The sequence below is a fragment of the Sander lucioperca genome, chromosome 8 (assembly GCF_008315115.2).
Source record: "Sander lucioperca isolate FBNREF2018 chromosome 8, SLUC_FBN_1.2, whole genome shotgun sequence".
NCBI lineage: Eukaryota > Metazoa > Chordata > Actinopteri > Perciformes > Percidae > Sander > Sander lucioperca.
In genome coordinates, this window is record NC_050180.1 from 4546916 (window position 1) to 4572895 (window position 25980).

At 42.7% G+C, this 25980-nt stretch overlaps 1 protein-coding gene and 1 long non-coding RNA gene across 2 annotated transcripts; one reads left to right on the plus strand and one right to left on the minus strand.

Moving 5' to 3' along the window:
• Nucleotides 1-4440: 4440 nt before the first annotated feature.
• LOC116043222 lies at nt 4441-4890 on the plus strand. The gene is made up of 2 exons (XR_004103429.2): nt 4441-4608; nt 4665-4890. It is a non-coding gene; the product is annotated as an uncharacterized LOC116043222 (long non-coding RNA).
• Nucleotides 4891-7961: 3071 nt separating this feature from the next.
• Nucleotides 7962-25791, minus strand: pgap1 (post-GPI attachment to proteins inositol deacylase 1). Its single transcript, XM_031289779.2, has 26 exons — nt 25522-25791; nt 23690-23843; nt 20647-20822; nt 20098-20269; nt 19547-19707; nt 19231-19283; nt 19075-19141; nt 18732-18837; nt 18411-18469; nt 18217-18300; nt 17274-17323; nt 17041-17092; nt 16889-16966; nt 15550-15625; nt 15387-15460; nt 14665-14716; nt 14512-14578; nt 14181-14286; nt 12510-12548; nt 12185-12369; nt 11774-12004; nt 11499-11634; nt 11324-11374; nt 10644-10855; nt 9044-9148; nt 7962-8931 (listed from the first exon to the last, which is right to left on the minus strand). Exons 1-26 carry the CDS (start codon nt 25651-25653, stop codon nt 8793-8795), a joined length of 2817 nt encoding a protein of 938 aa, XP_031145639.1. The 5' UTR covers nt 25654-25791; the 3' UTR covers nt 7962-8792.
• Between the last annotated feature and the right edge of the window lie 189 nt (nt 25792-25980).

Below are 25980 nucleotides of genomic sequence, written 5' to 3' on the forward strand. Positions count from 1 at the left end.
TACATAAGAGTGACATGACACTGTCATGACACATGAACCCTACCTAACCCTAACCCTAACCATAAAGGCAGTGACACACCGAGCCGATAATCGGCCGTTGGACAGTCTGGCGAGGTCAGTGACTGGAGTCTGTTTGGTGTGTTCCGTGCCGTCGTCCGTCCGAGGGGCTGTCAGCCTTCATTTTGGCTGATTTGACATGTATAATCGGCGGGGCGGGCACTGCCGGCAGTCTGACTCAAATGACCCATCTGATTGGTGGAGAGCTACCGCGGAAACGGGGAGCGGAATGAGTGTGACTAGAGTCTCTCAAAATCTGAGGAAAATCTTTTAAACTGACCTTTGTTGATCTGAAATGAAGACAGATTCAGCAACTGTATGGCCTATTTCTCTATTAAAATGTTTTCAGAAACACGTTTCGGTGAACTATTTTAGTACAATATGAGATCGTATTCTGAACAAGCAGCCATGACAGTCTGTCTTTGAATTTCCGGAGAAACAAAACCCACGTGATGCGTTCGTCCAATCAGCTGCCGGTTTTCATTTTTGGGCGACAATACAGATTAGCGCCGCCTGCTGTTATGGAGATGTATTACGTCTCGTCGCTTTGGTGTGTTCTGAGGCACTTTTTGGACCAACTCGGGGAGACTGATCAGTCACACTGCCTTTTCTGCCGAGGGTCGGCCGTCTGGTCTGTGTGTAAGTAGCTTAACTTGTCAGGACAAAAACCGAATGACACTTATTAAAAGAAGTGTTATGTCATAAACGTTTATGACTTGTTTATGATGGTTATGACACGTTCATGACTTATGTAGATACCTTCAAGTAAAGTGTAACCGTCATGTCTTACTGTGGTACTACAGTCTACCTTAATGCCAGACGTACGTGCTTGGAACATTGGCGCGTGTTCATGACCTGCCGATTCATTATTGGAACACACTTCCTAAAAGTGCAAACACTATCTGGTTTCTAAAAGGGGAATTTTTGTTTGAATGAGCAACTCATTTTTTTTTAGAAAGTTGAGCTGAGAGCCTATTCTTTGTTTTCACCTTAACAGCTGTATAGCATTTGCCAAGTGGATGTTTACAGTCAATCCAAGTGAGTGGAGCAGATGATAAGAGTTTTCTTTAGTGGGCTTTGGTTCAAATGCTAAAAAGCTTGAGGAACAAGAAAAGTAAGCTCACATAAAGAAGGGAGAAATCTCTATTTGTCTGACGTCAGTCTGTAGGATATTTGATGTTTTTTGATGATGCTATATCCCGCATAATGTACATTTGATTGACAAGATAATAAAATAACAAGATACCAATAAATGGTCTGAGGTATCACCTACTTTACCATTTCCACAAATCAAATGTATCTTTCCGTACACCCAGAAGCATTTTAATATAAATAATATATCATATAAATATACATAAAAAGAAATGTTTTCACTTGTTGTAAAAGATCCCTTTGTCCGAATTCAAACTATGTTGCCAAATGGGTCAGAAACAATTAATTGACATATAGACACCACAGCAACACCACAGTTTGTTTTTGCCGGACTTTATGAAATGTAGAAGTCCGAAGTTTTCAACCAAATTGTGGACATATTCAAGGAGCTGAGTTTCTCTCCTACTCTAAAATGTGACTTATTCCGATTTTAGACCAGAGGCAAAACACACAAAACATTCCCTCATTTTTTAAACTTCTAATCTTCCAAAACATCATTTTGTCTGAGGTAATGTCATTTTTTCCCCCCTTCCCAAGTGATGATTTTTCCGATTTGGAAAGAAACCCCATCATGTGTAAATCTGGAACTACAACATGATCACAGTGAACACCGATAGAATATAAATGACATTAATATTTATAGAAAACACAGCTCTCATCTCTACTAACTTCTTCTACAAAGTAGTGGAATGCCACCAATTCACAAGGAGGCAGACGATGTGCATCTCAAAGCACTAAAACTGCACCAAACAGACAAGTGCAAAGAAAAAGCTGATCACTTACATCACTAGTACTTGTATAAATTTCAAACCCACGTAAAAGACATTCGGTGCTGGTACGTTCACATTGGGAACACACAGCGGTATCTGCGCAGAGCATGCCGACGTTTGATTGTATGCTTGCTTGAGGGGCAAGAGTGACTGGTCCCTAATAACCTTATCTTTAGGATCAGTTATAAAGTCACGCTAGTGTAAAATCGTAGTAATCTCAGTGTTGGAGACATGTTTTTGTGAGTAAACCTATTCACACAGAACCAGTGAAGTACACTTACAATCACTGTAGGCCTTTGATTTTTTAATCGTTTAGCCACGACACTGCTGAATGGTTTTTAACTGACAGGCAGGTGTGAAACAGATGCTCTGCTGCATACGCGAGGAAGCAGAAAGGCACAGCAGCTGCTTCACTGACATGAGGCGGTGTGAGCAACAGCAGGAGGATGTCAAGACAAAGCAATAAGACACCAGGTTCAACACAAAGAGGCATTAAGTATGAAAAGGTGTTAAATCAAACTCTGGTCCAGCTGTGGGAGACCGATGTCCCATCACCTGGCATGTAACCCCCATACTGTAAATCACTAGTCATTATTAGTTGGATTTCATATATTTTTGAAGTAATTCCAAGTTGGAAGTTTTTCTGAATCACACTGATTCATGAAAACGTAGTCATGGCTAAGGGGTGTCAGAGTGAGCGCAACAGTCAAGACAAGCAACCAAATGTTAGGCCTACATGCCATAACAACACGCCACACTCAAACACACCACACCACACAGGGAACAGTTGATCCCAGCAATCAGAATGATGGTGTGGAGCAACTGTGGCAGAAACAGAAATCCAAAAGCTTCAAAATATCAAATATCAAATATCACATCCTCTTCTTATAAGACTTTTCGTTAAAAGAGAAGTCTGGTGATAATCTAGAGTTCTCTTTCTGTCAACAAATCAAATGAAAAGACCCAAACCAACAACGAATAGATCCTACTAACAAGGATTGTGTGTGTGTATCCAAAGCCTGATACAGTATATCTTCTTTCTCTGTGCCGTAGGGCTCCATGTAGTCCAACAACTGTTCAAAACACATTACTAAGCCATTAATGACTGACAAACACTGTTGTATTGGCTGACATGTTCCTTGATCACCATGAAAAAACACACACACACACACACACACACACACACACACACACACACACACACACACACACACACACACACACACACACACACACACACACACACACACACACACACACACACACACACACACACACACACACACACACACACACTCCTGCTGCTGGAAATACTCACTACAACACCAAATGTGTATTAATCCACAGCTGAAAATAGTCCCCAACCAATGCACTATTTCCATCTGTTACGTTTAGTAAAAACTACAACTGTGAAATTACTGAGCCTCTTAAAAAAAAAAAAAAAAATGAAGTGAGTAGTTTTTAAACGTTTATGTACATCATCAGAAGGAAGCAACAGGCTTGGGGAACAAGTACTCAAACAAAATAACACATTTTGTTGACCGTATGAAAAATAGAGAACAACTCCAGCCTCGTCTTCTAAATTGCTCCTAAAAGGTTATAATCTGGAAGAGTTGTTACATATTCAAGCAAAAAAACACTCAAAAAAGATTTCTGTTTTAATTTCAAGACGTGCAAAAGGACAGTAGTTCTGGATCTGTTTTAGATGAAAAGTTATTTTAAAAACAAAAGAAAAAAAGTAAGACAAAAAGGTGATGGTATCCTTGGCCATGAGTATTCACCTGTACGCCTGCCATTGGATAGTTATCGCTGCCTTAATAAACAGTAACCAAAGAATACAAGACACTTCTCTTATTAACCGCGATACAGTAGCAGTGCAAAGCATAGACAATCTCAATGTTCTCCAAACTGTATCGGCTGCAATACTGATCCCATTATCCTCCACTGAACATCAATCCAACGCATTAAGAAAAGTAAGTCATCTGCCTTTTAAACTTTGCTAGCCCGAAGCTTCCCAAGAACGACATAGTGTACACCTTCTGCTGCACTGTATCAAAATACCAACGAGCTCATTATGATTACAGTCATTACGAACATCAGGGACTCGCTCGGTCTGTAGTGTTAGCATGTGACTGTGTCCAGAACGTAAAAAAAAAACTCAATGAATATTTATGATTTGTCCCCCATCCCCAGATGCTAATTTGTCTGTTTAGCATATTTATCTCACAAACACCTCATTAACTTTCGGTGTAATCCCATTTAACCAGTCAACCTGTGCATTCCTGCCAATTTGGCACAGAACTGAAGTTGGCTTTTGACGGCCGTGCCAATAGAGCATTCACCTCCCTCTGAACTTTTTCACGCGTCGTCGCTTTAAAACGCTGATGCACAGCGGAGGTAATTGGGATATTTTTCATATTGATCAACAGGAAAATATTATAATGTTCAAGTAAAAACAAATGCAACTTTCTACACATTTATTCAGATTTTGTAACCCTTGGATATGATGTGTCCTTTAGCAAAATATGTAACTGAGACACTCAAAAAGACCTAGTGTGCATGTAAACCCACTCATAGACTCTGCAACTGCTGCCACAGGCACTTTACCACACACTGACATGATGGGGGGGTGGGGGCAATACTTTTTCAATCAAATGTTTGGTTTTATTTTGGTGATCAATTCAGAATTGATTGCAGAATTAAGTGCAGATGTGCGTTTTTAATTTGGCATTGAATAATATTTTCCTGTTGATCACCTTCATTACATCCACCGTAATTCAACGCCGTAAACAATAAATCTCAAAACACAACATAGATCTGTTCACGTAATGCACACATGGCTCACCAGGACGCCTACAAATCTAATAAAAGACCCCAACTGCTGCGAACATGGCTGGGCTAAACACAGCTTTTAAGCCATGACGCAGCAGCATAAAGAAAAACCTCCACAACACCTCGACAGAAAGCGTCCCTAGTGTAATAGTGGAGCTTAATTTGCCTCTCAGACCTCACTCCAGGGTGTCTGAAAGGACACAACGGAGCTGGTTCACACACACGACTCCAGCCAATCCCAGAGAGAATTAGCTCGCAGGCTAATACGCTACAGCTGATACCAGCTGCTCGTTGCTGTGCGACAGGCAGGGGTGGAAGAAGGATTCAGATCCTTTGCTTAAGTCAAAGTACTAATACCACACTGTATCCCTGCATTGGAAATGTTACTGAGGTAAAAGTATGTATGTGTCATCGGGAAAATGTACTTAAAGTATTAAAAGTACTCAATGCAGAAACATCCTCCCATTGTAGAAACTGGAAACGATCCAAACTGTTCTGTCAACCAACTAAGTGTTTCATCAGCTAACCATTTCAGCTGGACTTGTTTATATTGTTGGGTAGTTTAATTTACAATAAAACATATTTTATAAACTGCATGTATTCTGTGTGCAACAATCTTAATTTGTAAAGTAACTAAAGCTGTCGGATGAATGTAGTAAAAAATATTTCTCTCTGACATGTAGTGGAGTAGAAGTAGAAAGTGGCATGAAAAGAAAAGACATGTAAAGTACAAGAACCTCAAATATGTACTAAGTAAAGTACTTGAGTAAATGTACTTAGTTACATTCCACCACTGGTGACAGGTCACTACTCTTGCTGGCAGTAGACTGAATGAGCAGGGAGCTGCTGTTAGTCCTACTACTACTACTGTAGTTACCATGTCTTTTAGAGTCAGCGTGGCTTAAAATGTTTCTGTTAGCTCGGCCCTGTGCAGGGGTGCTCCTTTTTATTTGGCAACAGCTGGCAGGGAGATGAGATTTACAGGAGAGCTAAGAGCCACTCCACACAGCACTGCTTGTGGCTGAACCATTGCTGCAGCGCCACACTGGGGACACTTTGTGGCTGCACTCACACGGTAAGTTCAGCATAATGTACATTTCAACAGCATTCATTCCATCAGTACTACCAGGTTTCTTTGAAAGAAAATACTGTACAGTAATACGGTTTCCATTCACTAATATAATTTGCTTCTGCTATGTCGTTTTCTCAATTTAAAAGAAAATGAAAATGAAAATTTCACTTTGAGGTTTTTTAACATTAATGAGTTCCCCCAGCCTGCATATGGTCCCCCAGTGGCTAGAAATGGTGATAGGTGTAAACCGAGCCCTGGGTATCCTGCTCTGACTTTGAGAAAATGAAAGCTCAGATGGGCTGATCTGGAATCTTCCCTTTATGATGTCATAAGGAGGAAGGTTACCTCCCCTTTCTCTGCTTTACCCGCCCAGAGAATTTGGCCCGCCCATGAGAGAGAGAGAGACATCATGGCTTGGAAACAAGCAAAGCATAACAGTTGGTCAAGGCCACACCCCCACCCTCCACCTTGCCCCCCCTCTCTCCTCCTCAATAGCATTTAAAGCTACAGACACATAAATGGCACATACTAAGGAAAGCTCATTGTGGGACTGGCTCTAGTGGCTGTAATTCTGCACCAAGGCTGAATTTTGGGAAAGAGACTTCAGATACAGTATTAGGGGACCACTAAGGCCTATATAAAAGAGACTTCAGATACAGTATTAGAGGACCACTAAGGTCTATATAAAAGAGACTTCAGATACAGTATTAGGGGACCACTAAGGCCTATATAAAAGAGACTTCAGATACAGTATTAGGGGACCACTAAGGTCTATATAAAAGAGACTTCAGATACAGTATTAGGGGACCACTAAGGCCTATATAAAAGAGACTTCAGATACAGTATTAGAGGACCACTAAGGCCTATATAAAAGAGACTTCAGATACAGTATTAGGGGACCACTAAGGCCTATATAAAAGAGACTTCAGATACAGTATTAGGGGACCACTAAGGCCTATATAAAAGAGACTTCAGATACAGTATTAGAGGACCACTAAGGCCTATATAAAAGAGACTTCAGATACAGTATTAGGGGACCACTAAGGCCTTTCTGCCGATTTGGTCCAGCAGCCATTGGTGGTATTGCAAAGACAAATCCCTCTGCGACCCAGAAAGTGTTTTCCACATAGGTCACCATTGTAAAAGAGACGCCTGTAAAACTGCTGCCAGGACTCCTCCAACTGCAAACAAGCTCAGTTATGACTCTTTCTATTCTGAATTTTTAATCCATGGACTTTTTAATATTTGAAAAACTTCCCTCTAGCCGAGAAAAAGCGATTTTAAAACATGTGATGTCACCACAATGAAAAGTCTATGGGCCGAGCGGGAACTCGTGGGCGGGTGGGGGCCAGCAGGACAAACACTACTGGGCGTATTCACTGGGTCGCATACATAGACTGTAAAAAAGATATTATCATATTAACAGTCTATAGTCACATATCACAGTAGTAAACCCGGAGGCTTGGAATTCTTTTTTGCAGGTTGCGCAACTCTCATAGGAATGAACGGGGCTCCGCCTTGAACGCTGCATCCAGGTCTTATAATCCATCCATGATTATCTCCCACTGGGAAGCTTTTAATTTGAAACATATGTGCAGGAAGTTTTTAAGTTTCATTGACAGTTGAGTTTCACACAGAATATACAAGTAGGAACAATCCGAATTGATAATTCAGAATAGTATTTCTGTTTAAGAGAAACTGGAACTGTACTGATGGAAGCAGTGCTCTGGAAATGCACATTATCCTGAATTTATCAGGAGAACAAGTAAACATGGAGTGTTGATTTGGACTAGTTTTGATTAGTTTAATAGGAGACAAGTCTTTTGCACACGCACAATGCCGAACTATGCATTTAAGATCCTTCTGATATTCCTAGTTACTTTTCCCTTTGAGTTCTTGGCGGAAGTAGGAAAATAAATTACTGTTATTTCTGGCCAAAAGACTATTAGGTGCTTATTTTAGATTAGCCCCTGGCCTGCTGCAAATGTAACAGTCACCGTTGCCTACAGTAAGTGAGTGAATGATAAGAGGGAGTGACACGAAAGCCAAGCGCCTGGCACGAAAAAAAAAAAAGACTCATCAAGATACAGATTTATGTGCCACCCTAAAATGAATGCAGCTCGCAGCCTGACCCACACCTTCAAAACATTGTTTGGCTACACCGCTGTATTTTAGAGAACACGGAGTAGATCATAATTCTCTTCTTCGAAAAAATACGAGAGGGATTAGAACCTGTTCACGCACTACAGCCTTTTCCAGTGCAAACTTTCATTTTGTCATCGTTGCGTAGCAAAAGGGTGATAATGACAGAATGTAAACAACAACATTACTTTGGATTTTTCTTCTGGAACGAATGTGTGACACTGGTTTTGTAGCAGTGCTACGACAGTCAATAGGTAAATAGAACACACAACTAGAAGTCATCGCTAAGCAGCAGGCAGTGAAGGAGTTTACAGAGTAGTGACCGCAGTGAACAATGCCACTGTAGACACTAGAAACAACAAAAAACCCAAAAAGAACACACATTGTAAGAGTAACACCCTGTTGAGAATCTCTAGTATCAGTAGCTTCACTGGTTGTGGAGTTGTTGCTCCTTGAAGGCAGAGCTATAGATATACAGAGTAAGGCAAACTTGGTTTCAGGTCAGTCCATTGGAGCCATATTTGCACCAAATGTTCCAAGGCCATTACATCCTCTCATCTTAAAACATAGTGTAATTGCCATGGAGCTCTTAGCGCTAACATTGAGCAGACAGTTCCCCAAGCTATGTATGTCTATGGCTCTGCTCCATGGCAGCTAGATAGAGAAGGTCTTCCTGGAACAGTCTCAGGCAGCTTCAGTGAGTCCGGCTGTAATTTTGAGAAAGGCTTGTTATGGTAGAGACGTGGACTGAAACCAGACAGATACCGTCAGAGCACGCAACACAAGGCCAGAGGGACGAGCGCCGCCAACAGGAAGTAGGTGACTCTGTAGAGGTGGAGTGGAGAGAAGGTCACCATGGCGATGGACAAGGGGAGAGGGAGGCAGGATGTCAGAGGCAGGAGTTTACTGAAAGAGATGAAGAAAAAGTTGGATACTACGGTGGAATTCCCCTCAACTCTGACAGGACCATCAATCTGTTAGGGAATGGGTCTGTGTGCTGGTAACCGTGCGCTCTTACCTGTTGCTGAGTTTTAAAGTGTTGCAGTTAATAAGCAGCATGTACACAATGATTAGAGGCACAGCGTGTGGCCAACAGGGGTCAGGATCCAACTGGGTGGAATACCTGCAGAGGATCACAACGTACACCCATTTCTTCTCCCATTCACCATGTACACCTCCTCACCATCGGATCACACATCAGCTATTACATCGTGTATTTTAAAATACATTTTCCATATTGTAATAAAGCGATACTGAAAAAATAATCATACTAATATAACGACACTGATTTCAGCCATATCATCCTGCTATTTTGTGCAAATGACCATAAGTAAACTTCTGCCTGGAAGACGACGTTGAGGGGCTTAAAACACTGATAAACTTTTAAAGGCTGCATTACAGTAAAGTGATGTAATTTTCTGAACACACCAGACTGTTGTGTTGTATTTGCCTTTACCCACATAGTATAACTGATCTCATTGTGTGCATATTTTGTGAAAGCACCAATTGTCAACCCTACAATATCGCCACAATAGCGGTATCGAGGTATTTGGTCAAAAATAACGGGATATTTGATTTTCTCCATATCGCCCAGCTCTACTAATATGTAGCTGGACAGGTCACAGTAGTGCGGAAGATGTTATTGAAAATGAATTCACTGAGAAGAATTGTCACCTGTAGATGCAAAAGGCTGCTGTGCTATTTATCCAAAGGCACAGCTAGTTTGACAAAATGTAAACTGCCCTTATCCTTTTGTCAAAGATAACACAAAACTAATTTATAGTTTTTGTATCACTGCTGGATGAAGTAAAAAAAAACAAAAAAAAAAAACAACAACCATTCAAACCTCAAACTAAGACTTAGACCAGACATTAGCAAGCTCTCTTGGCCTCTTCAGTGTTCCGTGTGGAATCAGCGAATCACAGCTCTCTCACCTGTTTGAGACTAGAGCTGCAGCCTGGAGGAACGGAAGGACCTCAGGTGGTCTGGTCTAACCGGACAATTGCAATGGACTCGTGTAATTGGTCGTGACAAATCAGGTACTTAACTGGAGATTGCTGTGGCCGTTCTGTTTTTGTACATGTAGAAATTAGCATTTTTCTAAACAGATGCATAGCACTAATTACCACTCTTGACTACGGGGCACACTTTCTAATAAACACAGCCTCGGGGGGGGGGGGGGTTTGTGATTGTTGCGGGCAGAAATCCTTGATTATGCGGCACGTTTTCTTAAAAAATGTGATGGAATATGCGGGCTTTTATGCAATTTTATGCGATGAAATTGCGGGAACTTTTGCGGCTTTTCGATGATGTTCGCGCCGCGTAATTACGTCACTTCATAACGTTCCCATGGCAACAGGGGGAAACGGCTGCTCTTGTGTGAAGTAAACGCAACATTTTTCAACTTTGCTAAGATATATGTGGCTTTTTTGCAACGAAAATGCGGGGATTATGAAATCATGCAAGCCCCGCGTATTTTGCGTGGAAAGTGCGGCGTATTTGAAAAAGTGCGGCCCCCACATAAATATGCAGACTTTGGCTGATTATGCCTTAAATTATGCGATCGCATAATCGCGTTTTTCTGGAGGGACTGGTCATACTACATTTCAATACTGTACCTCAGGTTGCGGATCCAGTGGATGAGCGAGGGTGCGAGGAGCATGACGGGTAGCGTGAAGAGCGCCGATAGGCAGAGGTGGAGCTGTAGGTCGTCCCTCACCTCCTGCAGAGCACACTCGGACAGCAGGGGGGCGCCATTACATTCTTTAGACTTGCTCAGGGATTCGGCATCCACTGTGCCATTCTCAACTTCTTTGCGCTTCCGGGGTGCCTGGAGAGATGGTGGAAAACTTTCTTTATTTCCAGTTGGAATTAAATTAGAATAGATTCTGAACCCTGGCTCTGCATTTACATCACTAGCAACCACTATACTAGTGCTGCTCGATTATGAAGAGGAAAAAAAAAATCACAGTCACAATTATTTTGGTATTGAAATCACGATTATTTAATATGATTACTCAGTGACTTTTGGAAAGATGATGCATTTATTGAAGTTAAAAAACAGGTGAAAAAACACCTTGAACTGTGAAATTCCCCTTATACTTTTCCCGTTTGAACTTATTTTTTTCATTCAGAACACATATTACACATTACTTTGTTCTTTGTGATCGCTAGGAGCCAAAATCATAATCACAATAAAAATGTGATTAATTTTACAGCCCTACATAATACCATCAACCTGGCAAGTTGGTGCTGGCGGTGGGATTGGAGCAACGCAGTTCAACCTGGAAAATCTTACCAGATTCAACATGTGACTCAAGGACCGTTCTGTCATCTGGAGCCTCAGTACCTGAACATGCAAATTGCAAACAAAAGACAGATGTGTGCAGAGTTAGGGATAAACAGAGCCAATACTGTATCTAAGCTGGTTCACTCTGTAAAATGATCTGTATCACCATGTCCCCAAGACTCACCCTGTAAAGGTGGAGCAGAAAGGCAGCAACGATTGACAACGGCCCACAGGACAGCCCACCCACAACAGTCAGACCGAGAGTGATGAGGAGCTGGCTCCGCAGTGGCACAGTGCCACAGTCTCTGGAGACAGACGGTCTGCATAGAAAAGGAGGTCTACGGTTAAATATTTGATGAGACAGTTAAAAATTAATGTGGGGGGGGTTCAGAGTGCCTAAAGACCATCCAGTTACAGTTTCAAAAGCACATACCTGGTTGTTTAAATGTCCAACCATACCTGTGTAGGGGAGCTAATATTAGTGAGATCAGTCGCATAATGAGACGGAGCAGCGCGCTGCCCCAGTATGCCACAGCTGCCCCCAAGATGTAGAGCAGAGGGGACAGGAGGTGGGGCCATTCTTCCACTGGTACCACACTCTCATGAAATGTTGCATCGGGGGTGGTCGGGGGGAGGGCATCCATAGGGGGGAGGTAAAGAATTGACCATATCTCTTGAAACCAGCTACAGCTGAGAGGAGGGCGGAACAGGACGATTAATAAGAGAACACAAATCATGTGGGATTTGAGAATATTCAGGGATTTTCATAAAATCTCCAAAACAACATTCAAAGAAAAGTTAAAAGACGATGATTATTATTTTTGTCAAACTACTGTTTCCAAAGTCAAGAATGAAAATGCAACAGCCTACCTAAGTACTATGTGCAGAATATAAACGGGCAGATTGACTTTATGAGGCTGCAGGCCTTTGCCCACCACCTGGCTCATGTCTGCCGCTCGCCTTGACTCCAGGATGGAGGACAGCTGCCCCCCGCAGGCCAGGAGGAGGGTTACAGCGGTGTACACCGGCACCAGGGGCCCACAGAACCTCAGTATCTGTCAGACAGGAGAGAGCAGATCAGACCTGGGGACTTTCTCCCGTTTGGATCATTGTTTGTTCATAAAGAGCATCCATAATAAGACTGTTTTCATTTAAACAAAACAAAGAGAAAAGAAGAAAGACAAGAAAGCTGTACCTGTCCCAGCACCCTGGGTAATGAAGTCCTTATTGACACCTGAGGTTAAAAATCACAAGGTAAACACCATGTATTTCATGTCATGTTTTTGATAATAAAAACCATGTTTGTCGTGATGAATCGTCATCAGGATGTGTAGAATGGCTAACCCCAGATTTGCCACTGAGCCCGGCTGTGCTGCGTTCCGGTTTTGTACCTTCCTCCGTAACACGCCACACCACACCGGGAGGGTCTTGGAAGCAGAGCGTCTTGCTCGCCCGACTCACAGATTATATTGTCTCTACAAATACTTTACAGAACAATCAAGTGTTTATTAAGGCGTAACTCTCGCCAAAATGCAACCTAGGGTCTTTTTGTGAATGTACCTGAGTCAAACTTTCGTTTAAAAGCATATTTAGGACGGAAGCGCCACTTTTAAGATGTACCGTATTTTCGTTTTTCGGTCAAATGGCCTTTTGAATGGGAGTGCTAGGGGCACTTTTATGCTAGCCTCAAAATAGCTATTTGTAAAACACTAAGAAGGCTCGACACAGTATCATCAGTATCTCTACACCTTAACGAAAGCATTGACAACATTGTTTGTGTACCCAGAGTTCACTAAAAAGAAAGGTTTTGAACAACTCACCGTAGCGCTCATTGTTTACGCTATCCGCCATTTTCCCAGTCCAAAATAGGCGATCTCCGAATGCGAAAGAACGGACTCCATAGGAGGAAATGTCATTCTTATATGAGGCTCCTTTTTCAACTACAAGGTCAATATTGTTTTTCACTAACGACAACAATAAATTATCCGTGCATTTATATGGAACTAAGCTTTTGGAGCTTTCCATCTTTACTCTCCTCCCTCGACTATTTTTGACTGGCTCGATAGACGGCGACCGGAAGAACAACAGCTACAGTGAGTTGCTCAAAACCTTTTTAGTGAACTCTGTGTACACAAACAATGTTGTCAATGCTTTCGTTAAGGTGTAGAACCCCTGGTGATACTTGGAGCAAAGTCTCATGTTGTGTCGAGCCTTCTTAGTGTTTTAAAAATAATGATTTTGATGCTATCATAGTAGTGCCACTAGCACTCCCATTCAAAAAGGCCATTTGGCCGAAAAACGATAATACGGTAAATCTTAAAAGTGGCGCTTCCGTCCTAAATATGCTTTTAAACGAGCACATTCGGGTACATTCACAAAAAGACCCTAGGTTGCATTCTGGCGAGAGTTACGCTTTAAGCTAGTATCTACCTTCCACTCCAAGCACTCCTACATGCTTTCTCTTTTCTGGTGTTGTCCTTAAATAAAAAAAAAAAAATCTGTGATGTCTATTATGTTTTTCCACCTCCAAGATGAATCTCTCGCAGTGCATGGTTTTGTAAAGGAGACATACAGTATACGATATTGGGGCAGGGGGGGTGTCTTTTGGTAAATTGACTGGATAGTCTCGCTGTTTCACTTCCTCCCCGACCGTCCAAACGGCCCACGGCTCGCGTGAAAATAGACCTGGTACGTATCTTTGGCGGGCCGCTTCGCACACGCTTCTGGGACGCGCCGTGCCGCGGCTGGTGGAATATCAAGCATTGACTTGAATGGCTGCGACTGCTCGTGGGGTCCGCGGCGCCTCAGGAACGCAGCGCAGACGCGCCCGGTGGAAAATGGGGGGGGTAAGGCTGAGGAGTAGTACCTTATATTGGCAGTTGGGGGCAGTGTGGAGCTGAAGGAGGACACCTGAGCTGTTGTCTGGACGACTGGTGTGGAGCATCCCTGAGATCTCAGTCACTGATGGCACACTGGTAGACACATCAAGTCATGACAGAAACAGTGAACATGATATGTAATATCTGCCAGAACAAGAACAAACAGCTTGACAATCTGACATCTCTCCATGAGTGCATGGAGAGGGCATAGGCTTTTGTGTGTATTTCAGGCCTGTGTGTAACAACAGAAACGTAATTTCCCCTTGTGGGATCAATGAAGTGTCTTAATCTTTAGAGACAGACACGGCCATAACTGACCTGGCTGTGGTTAAAGAGTCCTCTCGAAACCACGGTACATTTATTCTGTACACATTGGGCAGTCTATCTGCAGACAGACATACAGTACAAGATCATTATTACATGTTTAATGTGTGCACATATGCTTTCCTATGTATCACAAGACAAACTTACCTTTATGTACTTTGCACTGGCTTGCGACATTAATTCTGAAAGCCTGGTAGACCTAGAGACACAGAGGTGTTCAACGTGTAGTGACACAGTAGGGACAGAGAAACTGAGTGCAGCAGGCACCTAAGGGCCCTGACACACCAAGCCGATAATCAGCCGTCGGACAGTCTGGGTCGGAGGGCGGGCAGTCGGACTCAATGACCAATCTGATTGGTGGAGTGCTAGCCCTTGACTAGCGAATCAGTGCACCTATGTTAGCGTTACGAACAGCCTCTCAAAATCTGACGAAAATCTTTCAAACTGACCTTTGTCGATCTGAAATGAAGAGAGATTCAGCAACTGCATGGCCTATTTCTCGCTTAAAATGTTTTCAGAAACACATTTTGGTGAACTATCTTCGTAAAATATGAGATCGTATTCCGAACGAGCCGCCATCATGCTCGGTTGTAAAATCCGGGAGCAGCCAGACCCACGTGACGCGTTCATCCAGTCAGCTGCCGGTTTAAATTTTTTGGGCGACAATACAGATTAGCGGCACCTGCTGTTATGGAGACGTATTATGTCTAGCGCACGCGCAGAACGTACGCTCAAGTCGGCGTCGCTTCGGTGTGTTCCGAGGCACTTTTTGGACCAACTCAGGGAGACTGATCAGTCGGACTGCCTTTCCTCCTGACGGTCGGCTGTCGGGTTGGTGTGTCAAGCCCTAATGAAACAAAGAAAGCTACCTGGTCAAAGTTTTGCAGCTTGATGGTGTGAAGAAGTCCAGAGGAGTTGACCGAAACATCGCTGACAGTCAAACCTGGAAAACCAACAGTTACTCAAAAAGGAATGCGGTTTTTTTTTTTTACAAATTTTCAGAGAATCGGCATCAACAGTTACACTACTCACCGAAGGACAGAACATGTGGCGCCGGGACAGACACGGTCTGAGATTCTTGTCTCTGCCACTCGCACTCCACCGTGAACTGTGGACCAGACAAACGTTGCTATGTCATTTGTTTAAATCAACATCTAACTAAAATCAAAAGGAGTCTCTGTCGGTTATTTGGTTTGCGTTATGTACACACTGTGTAGTGTATTGAGAGGGGACCCCTATTAACTGTTACACCACCGAATGGCACGCTGGGTACAGCTCGCTCAATAGCTAGTTGTTATCAAATGACACGTATACTCTAGCATTGCTACGGGATGCAACTGCTGTAGGTCATACCCTCTGATGAAAAAATGTACATCACGTGGACCATGTATTCGGGGATGCAGAAAGTATCATTTCGACTTCAGTCTATCTCAGGCTTTTATATTCCACAAACACAGACTGAACTTGTTGTACAGGCATTCATGGTTTCCAGATGATGTATCCTATGGACTTTGGTGATGCCCTGATTTTCCTTTAGCCTCATCATCAGGTCAAAACAGGTCATAACATTAGTTTATGACCAAATACATGAACAACTAATGGCATTCCCATCATCCTCCTCAGATGTACTTTTCTAATTGAAAGATGTTGGCAGGCTTAAATACGATATAGTTAAAGAAGCATGTTAAAGGGGGTTTTGGCCATTTCTTTGCTGTTTTCTCGCTCTTTGCTGGCAGGTTTCTCTATAGAGCTCCCCCTACAGCTTCAGAATAGATATTTGGCAGCTCCGATGTTTACTTGTGTCTGACTCCTCTCTCGGTCAGTCTACCGTTTCCTCTTTCTCTGTTTCTCCGACAATGCTTTCCTAGCTTTCTGCTTCTTCTTTGACGGCTCAGTGTGAAAAACTCCATTGCTACCTTGTTAGCCGGTTCCTGGATGGGCGTATGTGTGCAGTGCCGTGAAGCAATTTGTTACATCGCGAGACCTGATATCACGCCATACTTCCTGACGCTGAGGCCGGCGGCTCGCCGGCTGAAAAGTTGCGAGGGTGGTTTTTCCGCTCACAGGCGCTAGGGGGGAGCGAGACGACCACCATTCAACTCGAAAAAAGTCATATAACCATTCCAATGACTCCGAAGCTGTTCAGTTAAGGTAAATTAAGCTAAAAAACGGCATAGTTCCCCTTTAACATTATCATTGTGAGAATGTTAGCATGCTGTTATTAGCATTTAGCTCAGAGCACAGCTGTGCCGAGTACAGCCTCACAGAGCCACTAGCACGGACTCTCATGTCTTGTTACTGTGTCTTCCCATGACAAACCGAGACAAGCATCTTATCGTCAGGGAGTAGCGAGTTCTCATTTTCAACGTACCTGTTTGCCGTTGAGGTTGGAGGCCGAAACAACCAGATGAGTAACTGAAGACAAGTCGCTGAGACTCAGAATCAGGACCTGAGGAGGACAACAGACAGTGATGAGCAACCAACACTCACACTGGACTGGACGGTGTCTCTTCAGAGAACTACCTTGTACGGTGGCAGGAGCTCAGTTCCCATGGACAGATCCACTGCACGCACACTGGGAAATCCAAAGAGCACAAATGAAGAGTATAATAACAACACATTATAATCACCTACTATTTTTTATAACCACAGGAGACATCACAATTTCTCTGTGATAACAAATGGCAGAAAAACTAAGATGTTGATTGAGGAAATGGGTGGCGGGGAATGAGATATATACACTATTATATTCTTACCATGAAGAACCGTTCTTGTGCATGCAGCCGTACACCCAGCTAGTCATCTCCTGTTGGACAACCATACATGGGAATCAGAACTGAACTTTGAGAATAGTACAGATCTGCTTTATGCTTTATGTTTTGCACTTAAATCCTAAACAGCAAAATGGTAGCCTGTTAATCAGACTGAACTGCCGGTTCATTTGACTTCACTCATTCATATATATGCATCTCTATGGATCACTGAACAAATCACGGATGTGGCTGGCGATTCAGAAGTCTAACAACGGGCCGGCGACATGGGGCATTGCAAAGGTTGTAGCTCAAACCCGGGGTTGACGCATTGACCAGTCCCTCCAGAAAAACGTGATTACGCGATCGCATAATTCAATGCGTAACGTCCGCATATTTATGCGGGGGGCTGCATTTTTTCAAATATGCCACACTTTCGCCGCATAAATTGCCGATTTCCGTGCTTGCATGATTTCATAATCCCCGCATTTTCGTTGCAAAAAAGGCACATATATCTTAGCAGAAAGTTGAAAAATGTTGCGTTTACTTCACACAAGAGCAGCCATTTTCCCCTTTTGCCATGGGAACGTAATGAAGTGACGTAATGAAGTGACGTAATGAAGTGACGTAATGAAGTGACGTAATGAAGTGACGTAATTACGCGACGTGAACATCATCAAAAAGCTGCAAACCCCGCGATGACGCCATGATGAAACCGCAGGTTTTGCAAGTTCCCGCAATTTCATTGCATAAAATTGCATAAATTGGGCGGTTGTATGGGCCCGATCACTACTGCGCAGACTCTGGCTCCAAAATTACAAGATGGCAATGCCCGTATCTGGGACAGTTTGGCTTCACTTTTGTACAGTGAGAGGAAGTGGAGACGCGTCATCCATCTTTAAAAGGGATGACAACATTAGCTCGACTGAAAACAGTGCTGAAAGCTCACCATGTTGTTGCTCCGGCAGTAGAAATGGCTGTAGGCTTTCCTGCGACTCGACAATGCAAAGAGAAAGTATTTGACCTGTCCTTCCTGTAGACAGACAGCAACATTGAAGACAACTGGTAGATCATTTTTTTCTGTCTATATCAGGGACTTGTTTATATATATATATATATATATATATATATATATATACGTACCTTTGGTGTGCTGTAAGCCAAACGCAGTGTGTTAACTTCGCTCCATGCTTCAGGGAAATCTGGAAAAGAGAAACAACATGACACGGATACGAGGGATTCTTTAATAGTGTCATTCATTAAAAACTTAAAACTAGTCGTTCACTTTGCTTTATGCAGTTAATGAAAAGTCCAAATAATTTTAAAAATAAAATACAAAAAAAAGGGAAACATGCAGAGATATGGCTCTAAATAAAAAGCACATAGCTAGGAATGTGCTCTAACTGGGAGACTAACGAAGTCTACTTGCACAATGTGTCTGTTTACTAAGTGTTCCTCTCTCACCTGAGATGGAGATGGAGGTGTCTTGAGTTTCCCCCAGCATCCTGACAGGGTGTCTGATGAAGTGATGGTTTAGTACAGCCATTTTCTTCTCTGGGTTTACTGTGAACTGATAACACATTGGTTAGCTTGGAAACAGATGGCATGTGTTTGCAAAGCATACTTATCAGTTATGTAATACTTCATGGGCTTTGATTTTATTTTTATTTTTTGAGGGGTGATACGCAAATCCCACAAGTCTCTAGTGGTACAACGTCTTTCTGCTATGACAACATCCCTCCATATTTCTTCACATAACATTTTTCATCTATTTTAAAACATGTGTATGAACGTTTGTTGTTCTGACCTGTCTGGTTTGAGGATCGATGAGGTCGAAGAATGCCCTGACAGTAGCCAGAACAAGCTCTTTGCACCTGGAACGCAAAGACATATACACTCAATACTAACACTCTGCATACTATTTAAATGTAGTTCTGCCAAAACATAATACCAAGTATTTTACCAAACGATGGACAGATGGTCAGTGGACACCCAGGTCCTAGGAACGGCAGTTGCCTTGGCAAAACAAGAAGAGATTGAAACAAAATGAATGAAGACCACTGCAGGATCAAACCCAATCCACAGAGCCCTTATGCACCAAGTAGTTCCAAGAAACAAAATCCCCAAAACAAATGTAGCTCTGGAGTAGAAACAATATTTCGACCTATTCCCTTCAGTGGCAATTTAGGTAAAGTTCCTCAGTTCTTAAAAACGTTTACAGGATTCCTGGAAAACATCCTGCAGTGGAAGAGGCCCACAGTCACCAGGTCAATACTTACCACCAATGACAACTTATTGGGGTCTGCTGGGGGACAAGGTAGGGATGTCAGGCCGGAGCGGACCTGGTAGTCACGGTAACCACCCCCAACAGACAGAACTGTGACATTCCTGAGCTTTTTGGCATTGTTCACCCACTTCTGTCTCACGGCAGAGTAGAAATCTACATAGAGCAGGGACAAAGACAATATTTTACGTCATAGCTACCATCCTGAAAAGTTCTCTCTATAGTTGGAAATACAAATAAGTCACTGTCACATTTAGGAGTAAGACAAGCCTGCACGTGAGTCTTGAATTTAGGTTTCCTAAAGGGGTATGGTCTGAAAACCTGTGCTGGCATGACTGTTTTTTGATGGCAGGTAAAAAGTATTAGATCAAATGTCATATGTATGCAGGTTATCACAGCAGCTGAACAATACAGTAGATGATTGTAAAAATCATCAGTTGTCGTGTCTGGGTTAGCTTGGAATGAGGACACACGTGTGATGTAGACACATCTCAGAGCACAAAGTCTAGCTGTAGCAACCGGGAGCAGCATGGGCATTGTCCTTACCCAGCAGGTACGGGTCCAGGGCCAGCACTGGAGCCAGGTGGGGGGAGGCCTGGGTGATGATCAGGCTGACCAGATTGGTGTTGAAGCGGGGCAAAGTGAACAGCGCCCGGGCCACCACTCCTCCCATGGAGTGACCAACGAGCACCACACTCTGAGGGGGGGTCTTCAGGTGCTGGCGGGCGGAGAAAAGGAGAAAACTGCCTGTTGAAAACTCTAACCCACTTCTTGGGCTTAAGGTTATATATTTACCAGAAGGTTGTGTTAGAAAAATGAAAGGCAGGCAGGTTTAAACTGTATTTACTGTTACCTGTGCATTTTTATAACATTGGCTTCTTTCGGATTTTTAGTCCATTCTACTGTTGCCACTTCTTTACTACCGTGACATGTACGAGGGATTCATTATATGCCTTAAAGTGGAAATTTAGGATGATTAAATGTAATATGTGTTTGATATGTAACCCCCCCACACTGAAATATTACTCCACCAGCAATATCCTTCATCTAGAGTTAGTAACCGTGTCTGACAGCAGATGATATTTGAGGCCTGACCTTGTACAGCCTCAGGATAGCCTTAATGCTCTCATGCAGGAAGTGGGTCTGCCTGAGCAAACTGCCGCCGTAAAGGGCCACCAGCTCCTCGTTGAAGTCCACGGTGAACACGTTGAAGTGGAGACCTCCCTCCATGTTCTCAGCCTTCCTCAGCGCCACAGAGCCCAGGGAGCGAGCTTCATCAAGAGAAGGAGACATTGGACGGTGTTAAACAGTGGGATTAGTCTGGGTGTTTTCTACAGACAGCATAAAGCACGTGAAGGTAGGTAAAAATCGTACAGATGTGGGGTCAATGCTTCATCATACACTGATCGCCACCACGTGCTCAGCTGCTCTGCCAACTGACGTGCTGCAATAGCTATTTAGCAAATTATTTCTTTTAATATTTTGAATTATTGATTAGAGTCATCACGTCTCGAGCTTCTTCATATCCTCGGGGCAGATATGCATTACTTAAATAGTGCTGGGTACCTAATTCGATACTTTTAAGGCACCGACCGAATTGCCTCTAAAAGTATCGAGTCTCGAAAAATGCCTTGTCATTCAATGCCCAATTTTAATCCCTAAGGAGTAAATCTCATCAGCGTCAGTGAGCCAATAAGCATGCAGCGTGCTTCTACCAAGATCTAATAAAGTTTGTGATTGGCTGTCTAACGTTACACATCGGAGAGACACGCAGGAAAAAGAAATCTCTGTTACACAGCTCACGTAGTAGGAGAGGAAAAATAAATAAAAATGATTTGTGCCGTATTGTGTAATGTTGTAACTTCTTTTTGTTTTATAAAATTGGTATCGGAAAAAGTATCCTTTAGGAACCGGTATCGAAGTTACAGTATTGGTATCGGTACCGGGATTGAATATTTTTGAACGATACCCAGCCCTACACCTAAAAAAAGAAAACTCTCTTAGGGCTAAAAAGGGCTCATTAAATGTACAGTCTGAAGCATTTTCCTGTATGGAAGAGCTGTGGAACATACCCAGCAGCACCCGGATCTTATTTAACATATCAAGCTGTTGTGCTTGATGAAGTTAGGAAGCTGATCAAATAGGAGCTGTTGTTACTGTAAACATACATCGGCTTGAAGAGTCTAAATGTAAGACAACAGAGAGCATGGACCGTCTTCACCAACACCGGAGTGGAACAGCAAAATGTGTTTGTATTCACATGAGTAAAAGCGAGGGTGTTCTCCTCCTCCACACAACTGACAGCAGGAACAGGGGGCCGGCAGAATCTCACAAAGGATATGTGTGTGTGTCACTGAGAGAGTAACTGAGTTAGGTAAAAGATTATGTCTCCAGAAGGTTCCAGGTTTGATTCCCAAAGACAAAATGATTTCAAACTCCAATATAAATGGAAATATAATATATTGTTGTAGCCAATTTAGACATGTGCTGCATGCGTGTGCCATGTGTATAGTGTGTGTGTGTGTGTGTGTGTGTGTGTGTGACGTCACCTGCGCACCTGTGTGTATGTGTGCTAATCAGAGGTTAGAAAGGGAATCACAGGTGAGAAGGGGATGGAGGAATTAGGATCTGGGAAGCCACACAGTTTTTCAACCTCAGCTGTGTGCGAGTGATGTTTCTAGATCTCGTCCGCTTGTTGTTAATCTTGCACAGTCAGTTTTTTTTTGTAGGCGTTCATAAATGCATTTATAAAATAAAGGATTAACCTTTGGACGATGGCGGACCCCATTATTTGCACCAGCAAGCGTTGGAAATGGTGTCAAATTCCCTCCGTTGGCATTTTTTTGTGGTCAGATTTTGCCACTACATATATGATACAATGTATTAGCTAAGGGTGGGAATCCCCAGAGGCCCCACGATACCATATATTATCACGATACTTATGTCAGGACACAATATTATTACGTTTTTAAACATTGCAATATTCTGCGATATATATATATATTGCAATTTATTACCTTTTTTACAACTTTAAATGATGTCCCCAAAGGGAAACTTTGTCAACATCTGTTTGATCTAAAAAGATACATTTCTTTTGTTCATCTCACTTTTAAATTATTCTAGTACCAATACTATGCTGTGTCGACTTCCCCCACCACCTCTATTATTAGTATATAATTTTCTTATTGTCAACAAAACCCATGAAAAGACCAAAACCAACGATGCGTTAGTCCGTCTCATAGTCCAATTTCCTACCCTGTGGCACTCAGACCCAAGCCCACGTGTTCCTACTGAGGACTGACTATCTTTAAAAATGGACCACAAATATATACTTTCTATTTTTTTAAAAGACTGTTATTTTCTGAAACGGCTGGGCCCTGCAGTTTCTAGCAAACGTTACCTTAACAAGAGTTAACAGTGCGCTTCTTGGGGACTATTTTCAGCTGTGGATTTACACAAATGTGGCGCGTTAGTGAGTTATTTACAGCAGCAAGACGATATATGGGGGGATTGAGTCTAAATAAAAGTACAGGGTGTGTGGCCATCGTAATGGAGGAACATGTCACCCAGAGCAACCGTGTGACTCATTGATGTGTTTTTAATAGTTGTGGGTCATTTATGGAGCTCTGTGGCACAGAGGAATAAGATATGTCAGGCTACAATACTGATGTCACCCAGCGCAACAGAGTGGCTGTGGCTTTAATAGTAATATCAGCAGCCCCATCCTTAAATATAGATTTTACAAGTACAATTAAAAGTGTATGGCTCTGGGTACGTACCCTAATCACAACAACAAATACAGAACACCCAACAATAAAAAATGTTTACATGTGAATTCCAGCACCACATACTAAAAACAAACAGTGGAACCTTGATTTCTTCTATGGTAAAGCTCTAACATCTACTGTCTTAGTAAACTGAAAGCTTGTGTGCAAAATTGTGAAGGACAATCCAGTCTGCTTGCCAGTCGGGAAGAGAGTAATCAACAGAAAGCATTAAGCCACGCTCATGTCCTTAAACAACCTCAGTACAAATCACGTATTAAAGACTGTAAATGCCTTAGCTGTCCAAAGCCAAAAACTTCCCCTTGCCCTGTTTTCACCCTTTGCTCAACCCTCCATTCATGTTATGCACTTACCTTGTTTGTAGCTGCCTGCATTTCCAGGCAGGAAGAGCACAGGGGCACCGGTGAGTTTGAGGGACCGGGTCTCCTGGGCGTACAGACCCTCTCCATACAGGTAGAGGCCGTACGCTGGGTACAGCCTGGCCACACGCCGAGGCAGAGCCACGCGCTGGGAACACAACATGCGCACACACACGGACACGGATTAGGAGGTGAAGACCCACAGTCACATCAATCTCAGACAGTTCACTGACCTTTTTGTCATACTTGTAAACACATCACAGAACAGTCTCACTTCCAAGAGACTACAGCAGTGTGTACATCTACTCTACAGCTGGCAGACAACACCTGCCTGCCTTGCTGTTCTCCACCTCCCCCTGCATTACTCCCAATACCTGCACTTAATCTGGTTTCATGTGAGAAGTTACGAGATGTTACTGTGCATTTCTGGTATAGTTGAGCCTAAATGTGTCAAAAGAGAGGCCCAGACCCCTTGTTACAGTGGCACTTTGATACATGTACTGTACAAGTGGTAGACTACATCTGGAGCTGGGCAATATTGGTTATGGCTGAAACGATTAGTCCATTAATCAAGTAGTCGATTAGAAGAAAATTATGAATTCAATTAGTGTGCAACAATTTCAAAAATTTCATAGTGGGGGGTCTGGGTGTTCTCCCCAGGGAAGATTTGAGCGTCAACGACTTCATTTCCTGCATTCTGACACACTTATGCACCAATTTGCGGTGGAAATACCTTCATTTAGACTATGTGAAAAAGACAAACACAGATGACAATTCAAAATATATCAAAATTACAATGCAAAGTATGTTGTTATGTGTCATTGGGCATTTTTAAGTGGGTATATGGAAATCCTGGAGCTTTCTTAGTGGGTATTTTGTGTGTACCTGCGTATCACGTAGACTACACTACTGGATGGACATATTAAAGCATGCACTCACAGAATTTCAATAACCAAAATAACTCCGATCATGATTTGTCACATGGATATGTCAGCGCTATCAAATCTTTGGTTTTCACCTCAGACTTACTTGTTATGACATATTTACTGAGTACTTATTTCCTTTCTTATATTCTGCCCTGTATGTATCCATCACAGGTGCTAACATTAAGCTAACCCTGATTTAATAGACCATGTCCATTAACAACATAAACAAAGCAAAAGATTATTTAGATATATGGTGCTTATTCTTCCTTCCTATAACAAAAAAAGCATACACTCCTGTGTAAAGTAATTGGTGGATGCCCATACAGAGCATTGGCACCAGCTGTGCTCCACTTCTGGGCAGATGAACACATTAGTGAGCATAAGCAGAGGAAGGCGCCCCGTACTACACTGCATAACTAACATTAGCTGCCTTCAACTGTCTTCACCTGATTTGAAGCCTATCATGTGTGTCCATGTTACAACGCTGGTCTAGCAGTTGATTTATGGTTTTATAACATGGCTAATCCGAATCATTAACAAACACACACATCTCTAACCAGACAGGTGTGTGTTTATTGAAACCACTGGGAAATACATGAGCCCAGTTGAGAGGCAACAAAGCCCCACACTTGACGTTACGTTACTTGTTCTTGCTGGATAACGTTAGCAGGATTCAGGAAATAGCCTAAAAAGACTCCCGAAAAAGATAATTTGTTTCCTGTTGAGGTGGAAATTAACACAATTCGGTTCACGTTGTGAAAATGAACGAGCCATTTGGCGAGGTACTGTATATTAGCCTGTGCCTGAAGCCACGCAACAAATACGGGGGGCGCTACTAGCCAATTTCTGGGTGACGTACTGTACGAGGCGTTGAGTGAAATAATTAGCCTGGCTACTCACCCGGTACTCTGGGTATTCAAACATATAGGTCATACTGCATCTGTTCTCCTCGAAGCCAGTCAGCAACTCTCGCAGGCCAACCGCCAGCAGCCCCAGAGCAAACCCGTAAAAGGCCACAGTGGCGAGTTTCATGGCTCAATTCTGACTCTGGGTTTCAGATATTACAGGTGTTTAATCTCCATGTTGTAATTCTCATTCTGTAAACTCCTCGCCGTGTAAGACACCACACAGGCTGTCAAACACACCTCAGTCACAACAGGAACCACATACTATACACAGTAGTAGTGATTGGCAGGTTATTCGGCCAATGGGAGGAGAGAACTTGAGGAAATAGACCAATAGGAGAGCAGACAGCTGGTGACAGTTATATATCAAGAATAGCTAAATCAAGCGGAATGGGGTTTTTTTTTTCATTTCATTTCATTGTATTTTTATTTTTTTTTTAGGATTCTATTGTAT